Source organism: Dunckerocampus dactyliophorus, chromosome 1, assembly GCF_027744805.1.
Source record: "Dunckerocampus dactyliophorus isolate RoL2022-P2 chromosome 1, RoL_Ddac_1.1, whole genome shotgun sequence".
In the NCBI taxonomy this organism is placed as follows: domain Eukaryota; kingdom Metazoa; phylum Chordata; class Actinopteri; order Syngnathiformes; family Syngnathidae; genus Dunckerocampus; species Dunckerocampus dactyliophorus.
Genome location: NC_072819.1, coordinates 17,706,964 through 17,727,500, shown reverse-complemented (window position 1 = coordinate 17,727,500; position 20,537 = coordinate 17,706,964). Strand labels below are relative to the sequence as shown.

The 20,537-nt window shown below is 42.2% G+C and overlaps 1 protein-coding gene across 1 annotated transcript in view; it reads left to right on the top strand.

Moving 5' to 3' along the window:
• ctnnbl1 (catenin, beta like 1) overlaps positions 1 to 20,537 on the top strand; it is an 81,598-nt gene that overhangs the window by 6,942 nt on the left and 54,119 nt on the right. Inside the window, exons 3-10 of the mRNA XM_054775150.1 lie at positions 376 to 482; positions 599 to 738; positions 5,511 to 5,608; positions 8,222 to 8,315; positions 13,326 to 13,417; positions 17,673 to 17,745; positions 18,180 to 18,238; positions 18,430 to 18,578. Of these exons, the coding sequence (XP_054631125.1) occupies positions 376 to 482; positions 599 to 738; positions 5,511 to 5,608; positions 8,222 to 8,315; positions 13,326 to 13,417; positions 17,673 to 17,745; positions 18,180 to 18,238; positions 18,430 to 18,578 (812 nt within the window). The remainder of the gene's footprint in view (positions 1 to 375; positions 483 to 598; positions 739 to 5,510; positions 5,609 to 8,221; positions 8,316 to 13,325; positions 13,418 to 17,672; positions 17,746 to 18,179; positions 18,239 to 18,429; positions 18,579 to 20,537) is intronic.

The following is a 20,537-nucleotide window of genomic DNA, read 5'->3' as shown; positions in this document are numbered from 1 at the left end:
GATGCAAATGTACAGTATTAATCTTTTGAACGCATATTGTTTTGAGAAGCCAAAGTGTTTACTCAAATGTCCCCAGCAGCTAAGTGGAACTACCAACATCACAGAAATCTGACCAGAACTGGACTTAGGAGACCAAGTGGGGGGTAAGTTGCTGTTATTGGACTACAATGCTGATGGGGATGTCATACAACTTCATATCAAAAAAATCCAAACTATCCCTTTAAGGCATCAAGGAAGCCAGACTCTTACCCTTTCCCTGATAGTGCACAGACTCAGACTTCTGTCACATAATTAGGGTGACTTTTGTGCTGCAGCCATGTGTCTTCGCCTCGTCTTCTTGGTTTTTTTCATCTTTTTCCCTCCTGTATCAAACAGGCAGAACCGGTGGATGAGAGCTCGGTGAAGAAAATGATCCTGACCTTTGAGAAACGATCCTACAAAAACCAGGAACTCAGGATTAAGTTTCCAGACAACCCAGAGAAGTAAGCCAGCTAATGATCTCCCCCTCATTGTTCGCTCTCTTAATTTTTCAGCCAAGTTATATTTTTTGAATACTCAGCTGAGTTGCTAACCTCTTTCTTTTGGTCGTTCTGTCCAGGTTCATGGAGTCCGAACTGGATCTGAATGATATCATACAGGAAATGCACGTGATTGCCACCATGCCAGACCTATATCATCTGCTAGTGGAGCTCAACTCAGTTCACTCACTGATGGGCCTTCTCAGTCACGAAAACACTGATATCCTTTTTTTCATAGATTATTTATTTTAAATCTCAAGAGAATACCCTGCAGTGATCTCACAATGAGGAACACTTAACACCACTAGAAACTGTGATTCCCTTGGGATTTGTGTACAAATGCTGTTATGTTGCTAAGCTTCAATGATAAAACCCTAGTCACACTAGAGGCGAAATGAGCCGGAATGCCATGAGAATGAAAATTCCTGGTTTATCCCTGGACGTTCAAAGTGTATTCTAAAATTTTTTACTGCATTCTGAGTCCTTTCCAAATATTTCAAATATTTTCCATTCCTATGGCCGGCCGGAAGGTTTTGCTCAAACTTTCGAAGTGCATTCGAAGTGGAAAAATGCCGAACATTTGAAACGCATTTAACTTCTAAGTGTTGTTATTGTATTCCATCAGCATTCCAAACATTTTCGCATTCAAAGGAGAACCGAAACAGCAAGCCTCTTCAAATCCTGCCAGAATGTCTCCAAATATGCCTCAAATTAGCCAAAATGCATCTTGAATGCATCTCAATTGCTGTTGGAATATATTTTGACATGAAAAGAAATCAGATGGAAAGTACTACGAATATCGTCCTAATCTTTTGATTGCCACTTGAACGTGCCCCGAATGCAGTCAAAATGTCCCAACTGTTTCTCGAATGAGTCCGGATGTAATTTGGAACACTGCATGATCACATAAAAACATAGCCAGCTGCCGCTGAAAGTCACTCGCCATTGAAGCGTCGCCTTATTCACATTATGTCATTCCGCCAAGTCATCTGTAATCTGATCTAAATGCCCTTACATGGTAAACATATTTTCTCTGCCAGGGAAAAGTGTAAGATCCTCTTCCAACAGGGAAGCTTTCAGTTTACAGGCAAAACAGCTCAGTCAAAACGAAATCACAAACTTCTTGCCATGCTGACATTCCCACGCCATTCTTTCAAAATAACGACATGCTTGTGAAAGTTGTCCCACCAGCTAGAGGTCCGATCGGGACTTGTCCTAAATGGCCATCGTTGGCGGGAGTGTCTTAGCCGTTTAGCGAGCAAAACGTCAATAGTATAGCGCCCTCCGGAGCCCACAATGGCACCTTTCTTTGTCAATATTAAGCAAAAGTAGTTATACAGTATGTTTACACTTATACACACAAAAAGTCATTTTAGCATGCTTGAAAGCAGCAATGTTATGTGTGCCATTGCACACATTAAATTATACTTAAGTAATGTGGAAATAATGGCACATAATTGTTACATCAGGTGTCAGCAACAAGCCAAAAGCTCCGTCTTCGCCATCCACATGAATACGCTGAAGCCGGAGTTTACCAAAAGCTCCGTTTTTAAGGACTGTTGTGGAAAAAAAAATAATTTCTTAAGAAAAGAGTGCCTGAAATAAAGACAGGGAGTTTGCACAGATTATTTCTTTTGCAAAAGAGGTCAGACAACCCACAGAAACATACTGTATATCGTGTATGGATGCAGTCTGTAGATGTCTGGCCAAGAGAGGCCTCCTGACTAAAACTCTTACACTCCATAGATGCAAATGAATTATATTGTGAAAGAAAGGACACATTGTTGGTGTCAGTCCATCTACAGGGTAAGTCTAAAGAACTTACATCACAGGGAGACTTTGTGATTGCACCCCCTTATAATTAATGCGTGCAAATGAATTACATTGTTACGGAAAATACAGCGCCCTCCATAATTATTGGGACCCCTGGTTAAGATTTGTTCTTTAGCTTCTAATAATTTGATTTTTTTTTCAAAACAATTTAGGACCGTACTGAAAATTGGAAAAAAATGTAACCTTCATCTCAAGTGAATTTTAAGAAAATAAAAAAAATCCTAAACTAACAAATAATTTTTCATAAAGTGACCTTTTCCACAATTATTGACACCCCTAACAATTCCTAGGAAATAAATGTAATGTGAAAAGTAGTTCTGTCATTTCTACAGTAGTTTACAAAGTTGATCAGAGTATCTAGGAACATTTAATTAGTAATTCATCACTTGCTGTTTCCTTGGGGTATAAATATGACGTGACACAGAAGCCATTTCTCTTATCCACTCTTCAACATGGGAAAGAAAAAGGAACACACCATTCAAGTAAGGCAGATGTGCATCGACCTTCACTCACCTGTACCTGCCCATATCTACCGTCAGAGGAATCATTAAAAGTTTAAAACCACTGGAACAGTGGTAAACAAGCCTGGACGATGACGCACGTTTATTTTGCCACCACGCACAGTGAGGAGGATGGTAAAAGGACTAAACAAATGCTCCATAGCTTACTGTTTAAGAATTGCAACAAATGGTAGCATCTTGGGGTGACAAAGTCTCCAAAACAACCACCAGGTGCTATCTACATGCCAAAAAGCTGTTTGGGAGGGATGCACGGAAAAAACCTTTTCTCACTCGTAATCATAAACGTAAACGTGTGCAGTAAGCTTCAAGTCAGGCCGTGTGCTTTGGTCAGATGAGACCAAGATAGAGCTTTTTGGCAACAAACACTCTAAGCTGGTCTGGTGTAACTCAAAAGAGGAGTATGCAGAAAAGCACCTCATGCCCGCTGTGAAGTATGGGGGAGGATCGGTGATGCTGGGGGCCTGTTTCTCTTGTAAAGGCCATGAGAACCTTGTTAGGGTGCTGGGCATCATAAACGCTTTGAAATACCAGGATATTTTAAAGCAAAATCTGGTGGCCTCTGCCCAAAGCTGAAGATGGGTCGTCACTGGGTCTTTCAGTAAGATAATGACCCTGAACATGTGGCCAAATCTACACAGAAATGGTTCACCAGACACAATCAAGCTCCTACCATGGCCATCTCAGTCCCCAGACCTCAAACCCATTGAAAACCTGTGAAGAGCTGATGAGGAGAGGACCCAGGTTGCCTGATGATTTAGAGAGACTGCAAAGAGGAATGGTTGAAGATCCCTCTTTCTGTATTCTCCCATCTTGTGAAACATTATAGGAGAAAATTAGGTACCATTTTGTTGGCAAAAGGGGGCTGCACAAAGTATTAATATCAGGCTCACATGATTTGATGTAAAATAATTATTTCTTAATTGATTAAGTGATTTTTTTTGTTATTTTTATTTTCTTAAAATGCACTTGAATTAAAGTTTGGATGTTCCTCTTTTTTCCCCATTGTGGTCTTATATGTTTTAGGAAAAAAAAAATATTAGAAGCTAAAGCACACATCTTAACCAGGGGTGCCAATATTTATGGAGGGCTCTGTAATTCCTTTCTAGATGCCGCCTTGTCGGCAATGTTTGTCACACCCATGCTACAGACAACCTCCTGCTGAGAGGCCAGCTAAGTTTGAATGGACTGCAAGAATGTGTTCAGAAAAAATAATTGAAAGCTCTACAAAAGGCTATAAAAAGTAATTCACATAATAAGATAATGTGTTACCTAAGTTATACCGGTAAACTAGAAATTTTCCCATCACAGGAAAAAAACTTCCGTATGCGTGCGGATGAGAGGCCAAAAAGCATATAAAAATATGCGATTTTAAAATATCTGTATTTGTCTGGACAGAGCCTCAGTTGTCTTTATAAGTTGATGTTTACATTGTAAATTTTTGGTGGTACACGAGTGATGGGAGTAGCAAATACTAGCACACAAACCTAGAGCGCCCTCTCAGGGCTGTCACTGTGGAGGGAAAAAAAAAAAGTTGCTTTAGAGTACCAGTTGCAGGACCAGTCAAACCATGAAAAAAAGTGCAACTTATAGTACGGAAAATACGGTAATTAAGAAATTACAATAAATTAATAAATTGTGTTATGTCGTTACCGATTGTTGTCGCCTGTCACTCGCGGAGTGGCATTGCAAAATGCTACAGAATAAATTGTGTTTATTTTATTTTGTGTTGCACAGCAAGAATTTCCTCTGCACAGAGAACATAAGATCAGTACGCGCTTGCGCATGCGCACAGGTTAGAGGGACCGTTGCACACAGCATCAAGTTTTGGGAACAACAATTAGGTGAAAAATTATAAGTGTTATTTGTGGCAGCATCGGAGAAGCACGTAACTTTCAGTTTGTCTCATTCACACAAATATGGTGCTTTGAAGGATGCCGAACAAAGTAGGAATAAATGCTCAGCGCAACATAATGAAACAAAACGACAAAAACATGCAAAAATGATGGGCTTCCTAACAGTACAGTAACCCCTTGTTTGTCACGGGTAATTTGTTACATACACGACCGTGATAAGGGAATTTCCATGAAGTATGATTCCTTCTTTATAAATGGAATATTTTTGTAGTTATAGCCTCTAGACATGAAATAACACCCATATAGACGCCTTTACTTTTGTATTACCCAATATAGTATATACAATCAGAGAAAATAAGCCATTTAAGACAAATAAAACTGTGCTCATGGGTGGCAGACAGGAAGTGACGTCATGGTTCAGAGTTGATCGCATGAATTTTATGATATATGCATGCACATCCTCGTGTGTCAGCAAGCAGACCGTGGGTTTTGACTTTGTGGATTATTTTAAGTCGTTCAATTTATTTCTTGGATGCAAGGTGGTGGTTATTCTTAACTGTCGGGAGTTGTCATCACATTCATTACATGACACTACTGTGTCGTGTGGCGACACATGCTTGTGCATGACCAATCATGCCTGGTCCAGACTCACCTCTTCCAATCACCATGGGGCCACTGTATTATTATTTGTATAGTAATGATATTGTGGTTCTACAAATGCAAATTTGAGAGTCATTATACTGTCTATAATGGACACACTTGTTATTGTCCTTAGCCTGAGCTACATGTTGCCATAGCAGTGGTGGACCTCCTCCAGGAACTGACAGACATTGACACACTCCATGAAAGCGAGGAAGGCGCTGAAGTCCTCATCGACGCTCTGGTGAGTGAGCACAGCGTCTAATATGACACTGTGTGGTGTCAGGATTTGTGTTCTGGTCTCTGGCATCCAAAAGTAGGCACAGCTGTTGTTTTGTTCAGCTTCTATTGAAAGACTTGGAGGACATCAGCAGCATGGCTTCTTGGATTCTTGGCTTCTGGCTGTTGCTGGGCCAAAAGACCTGGAGGCAGATGTTTGCTTATTATTATACAGTGGAACCCATTTAAGTCTATCATGCTTATGTTGCCAACTGTGGCCTAAAATCCATATTGCAATATACATTGCAGCTTCGCAAAATAACGATATCTAATCACAATACACTAGGTCCCCAACTAACGAACAAAATTGGTTCCAGACGACCGTTCTTATGTCGAATTGTTCTTAAGTAGGGGAAAAGGTAATATTTCCAATTATATAGGTACTACATATACGTGTATACATATACAGTATATGTGTATGTATGTAAATATGAGTTTGGATGCAATATTAAACAAGGATAATTAATGAAAAAAACAATAATAAAAGTGATATAATAATACGTAATGATAAATGTTATTTACCTTTGAAGAGGAGTGGCCGAGCATACGTCATCGTGGAGGAGTTGGAGGAGGAGATATTGAAAAAAAGGACAAGTCGTTGTTGTCGTTAGACTCTTCTAAAAGATTTAGTGTTCTGTGGGTGGTGTAGAATTAAGCTGGCCTATTAACTCTTCATAAACTTCAATCACACACTCTGTCCGGGTTGTATAATTTAGCTTTCCATTTAGCTTTATCTCCAGAGCGTCTAACTCTTCCTCTGTTGGTCGCATTAGCTTTAACGCTGCCTCTGTTGGTCCCATTAGCAGTGTCACAGAGCCCTCTACTGGTTGAGCATGTGCAGTAGCAGTATAAATACCGATTGAGCGACTACAAGGCAAAATAAAATAAAATACTGTATAGACCAGTCGGCTTGTGTTCGTATCCGTGAGTGTTCGCTAGTCGGGTGTTTGTAAGTAGTGTATATTCTTTGGCATATAAACTATAATAGAGCCATTTCAAAACAGATTACAGGTTACAAAGTCTCTTCCTTTGTCTGCTGACATACAGTATGCGGTAACGTATTTAGTAGGCATCTCTGTTTTTTGGACATGTGCACTCACATTATAGTTTTTCTGTGTAGCTGTTGTAGTATTCTCTGTCTAGACTCTTATTAGAAATATATCCAGCCATCCATTTTCTATGCCACTTAGGGTCATGGGGGTATGCTGGAGCCTATCCCAGCTGGCTTTTGGGAGGCGGGGTACACCCTGGACTGGTTGCCAGCCAATTGTTATTATAAATTTACAATATAATTTCCGGTTTATAGCTGGTTACTCTCTCTGCTGTAATGCGGTTCTGAACTAATGCAAATTGAACTACGTAATGTATTCCATTGTAACTTGTATGTTCAAATAAAATTAAACTGTTACCATTACCATTCTAGCTAAACATCTGAGAAAGTGTACTGTGCACTTATTCTTCTGCTGTTCCGGTACTTTATATTCAAACTATCTTAGCGGTTGATCTGAAACATCCAAGTGTGACACACATGCAAAAAAATAAAAAATCTGGCAGGGGGCACCACTAACACCACTGTATATCCATTCATACATTATATTACATCACACCACTGTGTATCCATTCATACATTATATTACATCACACCACTGTGTATCCATTCATACAATTATATTACCCAACATTGTTTAAAAAAACAAACAAACAAACAAACAAACAAAAAACCTCATTTTTAAGGTGTGGCGGTTTTTATTTTGTTGTGGAGGTGCACCACGATCAATTACATGTATCGGAAACCCTGTAAGATGAATCTAAATGATCCCCAGGTGACACAAAAATTGTCTTTCTCTGTTTGTGTGTAAGACTGCTTTTATCCAGCCCAGATGGCACCCTGTGAGCTGTTTAATTATCATTGGCCAATCTTGATAGATAACACCCATGCGTGTTTCAAGGTGCTCTGACCTGAGGTGTCTCTGGTCAAATCAAACCCTTTGAAATATACAATTTTATCTGATTTGCTTAGTTCTGTCTTCCTCCAGGGCCTCTCGCTGACTCATTTCCTCTATACTATATGATGCCTGTAGAACGGGGTGGGCCAACTTTTTGACTTGTGGGCCATATTGGGTTACACGCACACACGCCCGTACGCACACGCACACACAGTACGCTGCGATAAATGCATATTTTGTAGTCTAGTTAAAAGTCCAATCTTCTTTCTTTCTTTCTTTTTCTTTTTTTTTTTTTTTTTTTTTTTTTTAGAGTTGATAGCGCTATATTTGTTTAAATGTGAGCCATCATCTTGGACTGCTGCTTCATTGTGACGTGTATGCCTTGTTCTTTCCCCCTGCAGAGCGGAGAAAGTACTGCATCAATGAGCACTTCTTTACAGTAGTTAGATGGAATGATTTACATTGTCTGGATGGGGTTTGGTGAGACAAATGAAAAACTTTGGTTTGCGGGATGTGGCCCACAGTCCGCTTATTGCTTATCTGGTCTGTTCTCTCAGCATCATATGTATGCAAATTTGCATTGAAAGACATTGGAATAAAAGCACGCACTATTTTTGCTTTTCTGTCTGTAGTTGGAGGGCCAGGTGGTTGCCTTACTGGTACAGAATATGGAGCGGCTGGATGAGCAGGTTAAAGAGGAGGCAGATGGTGTCTTCAACACACTTGGTAAGGAGTTCCACAAGACCCTCATATCCACACTTTGACCAATGACCAATAATAATGGAAAAAAGTCTTGTTCAGCCTCCAAATGAAATCATTTTCAATGAATTACAATATACAGTCAAACCTGTCTTAGCGGCCACCTTTATAGAACGGCCACCTGCCTATAGCGTCCACTGAAAAATCCCCCGCAGCAAATTTACATTTTATAGACCCTGTGTATAGCAGTCACCTGTCTAACGCGGCCAGCGGCCACCCATTTTGTCTCCCTTGGTCAATATCTGACCGCATATAGCGGCCAAATTACTGACTCAAGTAGAAGCTTCATGTCAAGTTTCGTTTTTCAATCAATGAAGCCGTCGTGTGTAGACTTTAATTACTGAGTCCTAGCTCAGTCACAATCATTCACAAGATCCACACAAACTGTCAGTTGTTCCACATAAAAAAGCCATCTTCTTTTGAGCTTGCTATTTCCTGGTCAAACATGTAACTTTAAGAGCATTTGCACCAAAGCATTACCGCAAAATAGGCTGGGAACTGGACGTGCTCCCAGCGACGCTACAATACAATACAATACAATACTGCTTGCACGCTAAAACCATGCGTGCAAGCTGCAAAACTGAGTTGGGTTGTACTTAATTGAAGTATTTTAGAATGTACTCACGTTATTTTTTATCAATCCTCATCCACAAATCCATCAAAGTCCTCATCTTCTGTATTCGACACAAAAAAAGCCGTCTTCTTTTCCGTTAGCTACTAGTCTGTTAACTTGTCAGTGTTATTCAGCTCCGAAGCAACAAAGGAAACTTCTCCTGTTGCTTCTGCCAACTTTATTTATTGAACGCGGCCACCAGAGAACAGTTCAGAACACACACACAGATGTCTCGTCTCTCCTTCCTGCTTGTCCACAAGCCAAAGGTTAAACAAGCCCCACTACATAGCTGTCCAGGCAATGCCTGTAACAAGTGACACCGTTTATTTCCTGGTGTGAGACAATGTGCACTGGTCAATACTGTAATGCCGCTTGTTGTGGGGAAGGAGAGACTCACGTCGCCGATGCACTTTAATCGCTTTATTAACAGCGGAGAACACTGCAGGACTTTACATCCACGCCAACATAAACACACTTCCCAACTCTCTCGAAACTCAAAGCTAGCACTGAGCCTAGCTCTCCTGCTTGGGATGCCCATAGTCACTTCCCGTCACTTCCTGATGAACTAAAGCTGTAATGACACTCTGCCGTATAAAAAGTAAAATATTAAAAACAAGCGTAAAACATTACTAGCACAGCTTTGTTCTGTGGGTGGTGGATAATAACAAGCCTTGTAGTGCTCTACAACTTTTATCCGCAGTCACACAGTGCCCTCTACTGGTCAACATTAAGAAAATCCCCTTTTTTTCCCCCTTTTTTTTCCTCTACTGGTCAACATTCAAACTGGACACCGACCTGTCTATAGAGGCCACCTGTCTATAGCGGCCACTTTTGCAGTCTCCCTCTAGTGACAAGTTTGACTGTATAATAGTCGAAACTCTGAGGTTGACCTCCGGTTTGCTTGTATTTCCCAACATTTTTTCCTCATAGGAAATTACCAATATGTGACGAGAAGTGATCCATTACAGGGTCCAACTGCATGTATCCACCCATCAATCCACCCATCTACAGTAGCTACTGTATCTATCTAGCTACAGGGTTCCAGGCTAACTTTTTTTACTAGGAGCACAGTGGCCCCAACTTAAAACTTTAGGAGCGCAAGCAGAAAATTTAGGGGAACACACCGAAATCGACTTGCAAAGTAAATATTCACATTTCCTCTCATTTTTACTGTATAACTGATAAATACTATTAACTCCAATACCACTCTTTTCACACACATTGGCCCACCTTCTTCTTCTTTGGTGTTTGTCTCCTTTCTTCCTCTTTATTCAAGATTCAAGAGAGTTTTTTTGTCATGTACATAGTAAAACAGGCAGTTATACTATGCAATGAAAATCTTATTCTGTTCATTCTCCCAAGAAAAGAAAGAAAACACAAGAAAGAATAAGAACATAAGAAACATAAACATATATACCAATAAATTAAGCAACAACAACAGAAGAGACATTAATACAAATAAATAATACAAACAAACAAACAAACAAACAAACAAACAAATAAATAAATAAATAAAAGTGCTATGGGTGTGTGCGTGTGTTGCGTGCGGCATATGTGAGTGATTTGTTGAGAAGCCTGATGGCCTGTGGGTAAAAGCTGTTTGCCAGCCTTGTAGTCCTGGACTTCAAACTCCTGTAGCGTCTGCCTGACGGTAGGAGTGTGAATAATGAGTGTTGTGGATGCGTGCTGTCCTTGATGAGGTTGCGTGTTCTGCGTAGGACTCTAGATTTATAAATGTCTTGGAGTGAGGGGAGGGCTGCCCCAACAATGTTCTGTGAGGTCTTGATCACCCGCTGGAGTGCCTTCCTATCACGTGTTGTACAGTTACCGTACCAAACAGTGACGGAGGCGGTAAGGACACTTTCGATAGCGCATCTGTAGAAGCAACTCAGGATTTTGGTGGACATGCCAAATTTCCTCAGTCTTCTCAGGAAGTACAGTCTCCTTTGGGACTTCTTCATAATTTGTTGGGTGTTGTGAGACCAGGTGAGGTCCTCGCTGATGTGTGTGCCAAGGAACTTGAAGGTTTTCACCCTCTCCACCTCAGTCTCATCAATAAACAGGGGTCTATGCGGCTCCTTTTCCCTTGTTCTTGGGTCAATGATCATCTCTTTAGTCTTTAGTCTTTAGCAGTCAGTGTTGGTTAGCAAACTACCTTATTTGCGTGTTACTGTCAACTACTCGTCTGAAATATGGAGCAGAAGTTTGTCAGCAACAAAAAATATTCAATGACAATAACATCGGCAAATTAACTGGTAGGGTTGCCAACTTCGGCAAATGTAAGTAAGGGACACCTTGTGGGCAGGGCCAACCAACCCTGTTTTGGGGTCTTATTTGCCTTTAAAGGTGTGAAACAAATTTTGTGCTATTTAACACAATCCTGATTAATTTGATGCCTGTTTTACAGTAATACTAATATGTGGGAAATTAAGTGTTCACTAATATATATAAACTTTTGTTGAAAATAACACAATTAACAGAATAAAATAAGGACATAACAGTAGAGACCAGGGGTCACCAACGTGGTGCCCGCAGGCATAGACCATAGGCTAGTCGGATAACTCTGGCTAGCTCGCTGCCGCCAGAGAGACAGAAGAAAGTGACAGTCAGGCAAAATGTGTAAACAAAGATGGTAGGAAAGTTGATCGAATGCGATTGAAACATGAGCGATCACACACGCTGTCATCGATAGGCTTAGACTGTGACACGCTGTCGTCAGTTGACTCCACATTTAAAAGACTAGTTTTCATTCTCAGGGTAATAAGGGACAAACTGTGTCACTTGTCAACGGGCTTACTTTTATCTGGTCACACATTCGGGAGTAGATAAAAAATGTATTTGCAATTGCTGATATTTTAGTCGCAAAATGCGACCATTTAGTCGCAGTCTGCTGCCCCGAGCTACTATATTTATCACTTTTGTTATAGCCAAGCTGCTCAGATTAAACCATTTTATTGGCTGACTCACAACACATAGTTAGAGTTACAATGCATGCTTTTCGTCTGGGTACTTGGTACTTGGTGTGCATAATGTACATTTACTACTGTCACAACCAGAAAAGCTGCCAAGGCTAAATTACAAGCTTTATTAAATAATCAAATAATAGGGCTGTGTCTATGTCCGGATCTGGACTGCAGTCCACCTGTTGAGGACCATATATTTGGTGTGCAACCAAAACATAGCACACATGATTGAGGCCACATGACTTTAAGGTGTGCCGATAATTTGGCAAGTACTTGTCTTTGCATTTAGCCGGGCGTGACTCAAAACTTTCCTGCCTCTCAGCTTTTTTCGCGTTGAACGACTCCATTGAGATGATTTCTTTTCTTTGCCGCCAGATTGAGGCCGAGTCACAGGAGGGCTGTTGAGGTGTGTGTCCGTGTGCGTGCGTATGTGTGTTTGGCTCAGGATGCGTGTCGGCTGTATCACGGGAGCAGCTTCCTGTGTATAGTCTATTCAAGTGCGCGGGTCTGTTTGCACACGCCTGTGTTATGGAAGAAGCTCTCCCAGCTTCAATAAGCCTTTTGTCTGCCTTGGCTGCTCTCTGCTGTGAGCCTGCTGTCCTCCAGGAGGCTGTCTGGCTGCTACATTTGAATACCTGATAAAGGCCCTCTGCCGATCCTGTCTTTCCACGGCTTTCCTGTCGTCGTCCTCCTGGCTTGTCTATATTTTCTGTCTCATCCCCCCTAATCATTTACGTTTATTTCTTCATTCATCACCCTCGCTTCTGTTCTACCTCTTCCATCCCTGCCTTGTCCTTTCCTATTCCCTTCGCTCATCACCATTCCACAGTATCTCTCTCTGTCTGTCCTCTTCTGCGCCAGTGCGCAATGATGAAGAGATCATGTGGCAGAAGCTGCTTTCCAATGATAATTTCAGAGGGATGAAAGGACTGTTGTATTTTTCTTAATCGTTATAATGCTGAGGACTGTGGTTGACTACTGTATTAGTGGCACGTATACAGGAGGAAATGCATTGTCCTCCAACTGACTGCGCTTGTTGCCACTAAGGGCTGTCGTTTTTGACAGCCTGAGATATGTACGGCATAGGATGAATATGTTTCTTTTGCACAACTCTACATTCTGAGTGTGATGCTGTAAAACAGGCACATATAAGTGTATCTGTGTGTATCCCATCGGTGACATATTTTGTGTTATAGTCCTGAGCTAAGTTCTGGATGAGGCTATATCTGCTTAAAAGAATTAGTACGGGCAGTACTTTACATTTATGACATAAAAAAAACCAAACAAACACGTATTCGTAGGAATCGAAGTGTGTCTGTGCAGCAGGTGGAGTTTTAATGGCAGTTTTCCCTTAGTGAGCCGGAGGGTGAATTCATATATCAAATGGTGTTTCTCCCACAGCCATTATAGAAAATATGGCTGAGTTCAGACCAGGCCTGTGCACGGAAGCAGCTCAGCAGGGACTCATGCAGTGGCTGCTCAAGAGAATCAAGGTAAGACACTGCAAAAGTCCATCCATCCATTTTCTACACTTTGTCCTCATAAGGATTACGGGTGAGCTGGAGCCTGTCCCAGCTGACTTCTGGGTCAAGAGGCGGGGTACACCCTGAACTGGTCGCCTGTCAGTCACAGGACACATACACATTAGACAAAAAACATTCACATTGACACCTAAGAGCAATTTAGAGTCTCCAATTAACCTAACACACCCTTAAACTGAGAGACTAAAATGTCGAGCCGCCTTTTGTTGCCTGACCTATGTAGTCCAATAGTACTATGTGACTAGTATAAAATTAAAACATTTTGTGCTGTTTGACAGAAACCTACATTTAATTTAATGCCTGTTTTAAAGTAATACAAATACATGACAAATTAATTGTTCAATAATATATTTTTTTTAGTTAAAAAAAACGCAATTAACAAAATAACTTAAATATTTTTGTAATAGAAATCTGTCCTGTATAAAGAGTTTAAATCCAGTTATGAAGTTATTATAGTACACGTGTGTGCAACTTACAGCACTATGAAAGCTACTTTGACAAAAAGAAAGGACATATGAGCTATTTGTGTTTTATTTGACTACCAACATTTAAATTGTACTTTATTTACAAAGCACATTTCCACTTTGTGTGCTCATTTGTCATTAAATACAGGCATCATGTTTGAATAGAACACTTATGAAAATACTAAAGTGAAACAAATATTGTTTGGTGAACTACTGCTAGCATACGAGCTACCTGTTGGAGACGCCTGTGATATTGTCACTATCTTAAAGCTGGACACACTATGCGTTTATGTTGAACAACTTAGACACACATCGAGTGTTTTGAAAACAAGGCGTTAATATTACAATGATAATGAGAGCAAGATTTTTACGTGACACTTTAAAAAAGCTAATTAGCATCTATCCAATGAACTTGACAGCCACCCGTGGGACAAAAACAAGCTTGCTTGCTAGCTGCCGCCAGAGAGGCAGTGAGAGCCAGGCAAAATGTGTAAAGAAAGATACGTGAGTAATCACACACGCTGGCATAGATAGGCTTAGCCTGCGACAAGCTGTCACATTTTGCAGACTAGTTTTCATTCTCTCGATAATAAGAAACAAAATGAAAGTTTATTTGGTCACACATGTGCAAGTGCCAACAGGGCATACAGGCAAGTCCGGTGCACGTTTATCAAAATCAAACATAGTGAAACAATTTAATGGTGTTTATTCTTGTGACAGCTACTTTTACAAAATGAGATACTCATTTTTTGAGCTACTCATTTATTTTCATAGCTTATTTCAACCCAAACAAACCCAATATGCTTGTTTAACCAGAACATTAACAAAATGCTAGTATCCACAACTCCATCCATCAATCTTCTATTGCTCATCCGAGATCAGGTCGCGGGGGCAGTAGCCGAAGCAGGGAGGCCCAGACTTCCCTCTCCCTGGCCACTTGGTCAAGCTCCTCCCGGCAGATCCCGAGGCGTTCCCAGACCATTTGGGAGACATAGTCTCTCCAACGTGTCCTGGGTCTTCCTCGAGGCCTTCTCCCGATCGGACTTGCCCTGAACCAGGGGGGCATCCGGGAGGCATCCTGACTAGATGTCCAAGCCACCTCATCTGGCTCCTCTCAATGTGGAGGAGTAGCGGTTCGAGTCTCTCCCGGATGACGTTGCTTCTCACCTTATCGCTAAAGGAGAGCCCAGCCACCCTACGAAGAAAACTCATTTCGGCCTTGTCCTTTCGGTCACTACCCAAACTCATGGCCATAGGTGAGGGTAGGAACGTAGATCGACCGGTAAATTGAGAGCTTTGCCTTTCAGCTTAGCCCTCTCTTCAAAGAGTCCGCATCACTGCAGACGCTGCACCAATTCTCCTGTCTGTCTCGCGTTCCATCCTTCCCTCACTCGTGAACAAGACCCCGAGATACCTAAACTCCTCCACTTGGGGCAGGATCTCATCCCCGACCCAGAGATGGCACTCCACCCTTTTCCGGGCGACAACCATGGACTCGGACTTGGAGGTGCTGCTTCACACTCGGCTGCGAACCAGTCCAGTGAGAGTTGAAAGTCACGGCTTGACGAAGCCAGCAGGACCACATCATCTGCAAAACGCAGAGACCCAATCCTTCCCTCAACCCCTCAATGCCCTAGCTGCCCCTAAAAATTCTGTCCGTAAAAATAATGAACAGAATCGTTGACAAAGGGCAGCCCTGGCGGAGTCCAACCCTCACTGGAAACCGGCCTGACTTATTGCCGGCAATGCGAACCAAACTCTGACACCGGTCATACAGGGAACGAACAGCCTGAATTAGCTGGTCCGACACCTCGTACTCCCCACAGAATTCCTCGAGGAACACGGTTGAATGCCTTCTCCAAGTCCACAAAACACATGTACACTGGTTGGGCAAACTCCCCTGCACCCTCAAGGACCATGCTGAGCGTATAGAGCTGGTCCACAGTTCTATGACCAGGACGAAAACCACACTGCTCCTCCTGAATCTGAGATTCAGCTATCCGGTGGATCCTTCTTCCCAGAACCCCTGAATAGACCTTACCAGGGAGGCTGAGGAGTGTGATCCCACTAGATAGTTGGAACACACCCTTCGGTTTCCCTTCTTAAAAAGGGGGACCACCATCCGGGTCTACCAATCCAGAGGTACTGCCGCCGATATCCATGCAATGCTGCAGAGTCGTGTCAACTAAGACGCTCACAGCATCCAGGGCCTTAAGGAGCTCCGGGTGGAGGTCTTCGCAGTATTCTATCCACTGATCCACAGCATCTTGATTCGAGGTCAGCAGCACACCATCTCCACCATACACGGTGTGGACTGTGCACTGCTTCCCCCTCCTGAGATGCCGGATGGTGGTCCAGAATTTCTTCGAAGCCCTCCGGAAGTCGGTCTCCATAGCTTCTCCGAACTCCTCCCATGTCCCCAGGTCCCCGCCTTTGGCTGCCACCCAGCTCACTCTGCACCTGCCCCCACTGACCCCTCCCGTTGGAGCTCATCTGGAGAGGGGACCCATGTCATCTCTTTGGACTGTGCCCGGCCGGGCCCCATGGGTGTAGGCCCGGCCACCAGACGCTCGCCATCGTGCCCCTCCTCCATTCCTGGCTCCAGAGGGGTCATCTGGGCAAAGGGAAAACGTGGTCCAATGGTTTGTTTCATCATAGGGGTCTATTGAGCCACTCTTTGTCTGGTCCCTCACCTAGGACCTGTTTGTCACAGGTGACCCTACCACGGGCATAAAACCCCCCGACAACGTAGATCCTAGGATCATCAGGACACGCAAACTCCTCCACCACGATAAGGTGGTAGCTCAGGCAGGAGAGTATCCACAACTCACATTTTGTATTTCAGAATGCATTTCTTTCTAGTATTCTCACATTATTAACTGAAAACCTGGAGCTGTGTGAAGTCGCCCCCCTTGCCTGAAACTGTCCACCATTGTCCCGGTTCCCAAAAAAGCCCTCCATCACAGGTTTGAATGACTACAGATCGGTGGCCCTGATGTCTGTGGTCATGAAATCTTTTGAAAGACTGGTGTTGGTCCACCTAAAAGTCATTACAGGCCCACTGGATCCCCTGCACTTTGCTTATCAGCCTAACAGGTGTGTTGAGGATGCAGTGAACATGGGGTTGCACTACATCCTGAAACACCTTGACTCTGCAGGGACAAATGCAAGGATCCTGTTTGTCAACTTTAGTTCTGCCTTCAACACTACTGTATAGTCCCGGACATCTTCCTCCAAAAGTACACCCAACACACTCTGCCCCCCTCTACCTGTCAGTGGATCAACAGCTTCCTAACTGACAGGAGGCAGCAACTCCATCACAGTTTGGTTTGGTTCAAACTGGACAAGAGCAGACTGCAATGGACAATCAGGTCCGCAGAGAAAACCATCGGGACCGGCCTGCCCTCCATAGAAGAACTTTACCGGCCCAGCGGCAAGATGGCTATGTAGCCAAGATGGCAGTGATTGAGAGTAGTTAGGGTCACTGCGCAGTCACCGTATGTGGCATGTTTGAGTGCAACTTCCGTGTATTGATGTAGCACTAGATTTTGCTGTACTCAGTGTGAACGCACATATGCACTCAAAATGCTAATTTTAAGTGCTTGAATTGAGACACAGCCCATGTCTCACTCATTCAACAGTTATGGAATGGCTTATTTGTTGATTATTTATATTATACTGTACTGTATATTAACACCCTATTTAAAGTAAGTCTATTTCAATTTGTCACTTTTTCCTGCTAGGCCAAGATGCCATTTGACGCTAACAAGCTGTACTGCAGTGAAATTCTGGCCATCTTGCTGCAAAACAATGACAGTGAGTAAATCACGGGCGACTTATAAATGATTTTCCATCGCTCCACATGTCTTATCACCACTCATGATGACGACACACCATAAATGTCCTCATGTTTTCCCTTTTTCTCATTTTCCTTCCACTTACTTTTATATTAAACCTCCCTATCTCATTGAATTTCTCTCCTTGCCTGTCTGCTGTGTTTTCCATCTGTTATTACCATCGTTAACTTGTAAAGTCTCAGGTATCGGGTCCAGTGAAAGCTTCTCATTAATAGTACAAGGCTATTCAGTCATGTCATATTTTACCATGACTCTCCACCCTCCCTTCAGTACTTATTAATTTAAGGCGGCGGAAGGTGAAGGCCTCGCTAATGGCGATTAAGGCTCATCATTTAGAAACTGTCAAGTGTTTTCTTTTGCTTTCTCACTCATTTTTCATGTGTTCTTCTGCAGATACGAGAGAACTCTTAGGGGAGCTGGATGGCATTGATGTGTTACTGCAGCAGCTATCTGTAAGATTGGAGATGATTATTTTTTCCCATTAATAATATAATGCTTGTCTGTCATCCCCTTCTTCTTTGCAAATGTAAATCTATGTTCTATTATCATAGGAATGTGACAAAACACAAAATAACTCCAATAATGAAGATAATTACATCCTGTTATTTTTTGTGATTCACAGTGATGTGTACCTATCTTTTAGGTGTTCAAACGTCACAACCCGTCCACAGCTGAGGAGCAGGAGATGATGGAGAACCTTTTTGATGCGCTGTGCTCCTGCCTGATGTTGTCTGCCAACCGGGACCGTTTCCTCAAGGGGGAGGGTCTTCAGCTAATGAATCTCATGCTTAGGTGAGTGAACACATGGCATCCTACAGCAGCGTTCTATCATATCATGCTTTCACCACCATGCTACATATCATACAAATATTTTGTCATAAACAACTGACGGATGCCCATTTTGATACACTGTAATCGTCTACTTCTATGTATTTCAAGATTGTTTCCTACATCTATAATGTCTTAAAACTATTTAAGTCAAACAGTAATAACGAGCTAGAAAACTTGTGGTTGGTCTACAAAACCTGTAAAGCTGCAAGTAGCAGGGTCCTCGCATCCCCACGCAAATCAGGGTTTATACAAATAGATGACCGTACAGGACACCGGACTCACGACTAAGTGGCACTGTCATTAATTAGGAAGGAAAATATGGATCAGTTAAGGGTGTCATCTTCATCATACACAGAGTATAGAAGGCTACCTAGTGATTGTTATTCAGGTTTTGTGTTGTTTAGCGAGTCATCAAAGGATCCTCCTACATCTCATGGGATAGCCTAAAATCCTTTGCAGTTTATCATTAACCATCTGTGTTATAAGAGTTTGATTTGAGCTTATTTTCTTTGGGAGTTTGTCAAAGTAGAACCCCTGATTTTCGCCCGAAATGACTGGTCCAAATCAAAATGACCAACTTCCTGTTTGTTTTCAAACATAGATTCTTTGGACTTTTTTGTCCGTCCTGTCGTGATAGTCATCTCCACCAGATTTTGTGACAATCTGTGAAACTGGTGACAGGGGCTATTTTTTTCTTTGTGTTCGGGACCGCTGAAATATAATTTTTTTGTCACCAGACTTGATACACTTGCAAACTCATGTGCAAGTTAAAGGAAAACTGCACTTTTGAGGGGAATTTTGTCCATCATCCACAATCTCTCCTTATGTGAGACATTAACACATATGTCTTTCTCTTTTCTGTGCCTGCTAAAGATATAACAACAGCTAAAAAGATGTCCACGTAATGGGCCACACTTATTCCGTCTATAAAGCCTTCGGAAAAAACTCAAAATAGCGCCAACAACGGTCCATTTACATATGATGTGGCATGTACAGTATATTAACCATGCTACAGTGACATTGTTAGTATCAGGGATGTCCGGGATGTCAGGATGACACCACAGTTTGTTCGCATACAGTGCAAGCCCACCTTTTTTGCGATTTCCACAGGCTCTTGTGTTTCTGGCCACTCTGACTGAACTGTAGTCGGCTAGTCCTCACGTAAGCCTCGGGGACGCTAGCCTTTAGCCCTTTAGTGAAACACAAATTTGATGTTCTTGCCAGCTCATCGATCTTGCTCGGAAGTGAATTCACATTTCCCATGATAATAGAAGGTACCAAAGGCTTGAATCTCCGCTTCCTTTCTAGCAGCTTGACTTTCATCTTAGCTCCGGCGTGGTCGGCTCAATATTGTCGCTCTCATGGCACGTAAAAATGTGCTTGAATAAACAATCACAGCTGCTTGAAAGGCAGCCATGACATACATATATACCTGTACATACAGAGATACAGAGATACATAGGTACTTTATTAGTCTCCAAGGGAAATTCACAATTTCAGCAGCTCAGCAAAAATGAGATCCCGTATTTGCCGGCGCACAAAAGATGACCTCATGAAACAGCCTCTCAAGCGTGTAAACAAACGTGGGTGACTAGTAGCTTGCTAGCTTGCTCCTTCCATCGATCCATTTTTTAGGTATGCTGCCTCACCTCAGTAGGAATGTAACAATTCCGGAAGTAAGCAACGGTAAAATCTGATGCTGTGTGTGTGCGCTCGTTTAGAAGAGTGCGTGGGGACGTGATATATGATATGAAAATGTTGCTTTTTCATATATCGGGTGTATTTTCGTTTGTATAAATGTTTGTTAGGTAGATTACTTTTCCTATTCAATTTTGCATTGGATTGTTGGACCACCTCTAGTCATAACGGCTTCGAATGTTAAACGTTAAGCATTTCAAACTCATGGATCAAAGCTTCAGG